Raw genomic sequence first — 985 nt, forward strand, 5'->3', positions numbered from 1 at the left:
ATTATTATTATAATTATTATCATCACTATTATTACTATAATAATAATAATAATGATGATAATACCAGGCTGCACAGTGGGGCAGTGGGTAGCACTGCTGCCTTGCAGCCAGGAGGTCATGGGTTCGATTCCCGGCCCGGGTTTTCTGCAGGGTCTGAGTGTTCCTGGTTGTTTGTCTTGTTTCTCCTGCTGACCTCATTTAATTCATTTAATTTAATTCAGATCCAGGTATTAAAACCCAGAGCAGCAGAACCAGAACCGGATCACCTCTTTATGGGAGTCCTTGTGGGCCTCCAGGGTCTTCATGATGGTCAGCTCAGCGTAGTTCCTGAATCGGGCCGGCTGGTTCCTCAGGATCTCCTTCAGAACCCGCAGGGCCAGGGCCCGGATGGTGTGCTGCCGGGAGACGAGAACCAGGTCAGTACCGCCCCAGAGTCCTGGTCCGGTCCCTCTGGAGAGAGACCGTCAGCAGGCCCCAGAACCAGAACCTACTTCCTTGTCGCAGAGCGTCTCCAGCAGCAGCAGCAGGACGGTTTTGAAGTGTTCGTCCCACACGGGGGCGCTGTCCTCCCGCGTGACCTTCAGCAGCTCCAGCAGCGCCGCGCGCCGCTCCTCGCTGCGCTCGTTGTGATTGGACAGCTCTTTCAGCAGGTCGGCCACCAGGTCCGAATGGGCCGGTCCGACTGAGAGGGGAACCAGAGAGGGGTTAGCATGTTCGCTAGGACGATTCTAGAACCGGGAAACGTCCCAGAGTCAGAGCAGAACGATCCGACCCAGCAGAACCGACCCAGAAGAACCAACCTGACCTGACAGAACCGACCCAGAAGAACCGACCCAACAGGACCAATCCAGCAGAACCAACCCAACCTGACAAAGCCGACCCGACAGGACCAATCCAACAGAGCCGACCCGACCCGACCCGACCCGACAGGACCAATCCAACAGAACCGACCCGACCCGACCCGCCAGGACCGATCCAACCGACC

General features: G+C 56.4%; 1 protein-coding gene across 1 annotated transcript in view; it reads right to left on the reverse strand.

The window, feature by feature from the left end:
• Positions 1–6: 6 nt before the first annotated feature.
• Positions 7–985, reverse strand: part of LOC106943179 (CLIP-associating protein 1-like) — a 16286-nt gene continuing 15307 nt past the window's right edge. The window contains exons 6-7 of the mRNA XM_015026524.1: positions 492–682; positions 7–395 (exon numbers count right to left, since the gene is read on the reverse strand). Of these exons, the coding sequence (XP_014882010.1) occupies positions 231–395; positions 492–682 (356 nt within the window). The 3' untranslated portion in view covers positions 7–230. The remainder of the gene's footprint in view (positions 396–491; positions 683–985) is intronic.

The sequence above is a fragment of the Poecilia latipinna genome, unplaced genomic scaffold (genome assembly GCF_001443285.1).
Source record: "Poecilia latipinna isolate Pla-1442-1.1 unplaced genomic scaffold, P_latipinna-1.0 Scaffold4955, whole genome shotgun sequence".
Taxonomy (NCBI): domain Eukaryota; kingdom Metazoa; phylum Chordata; class Actinopteri; order Cyprinodontiformes; family Poeciliidae; genus Poecilia; species Poecilia latipinna.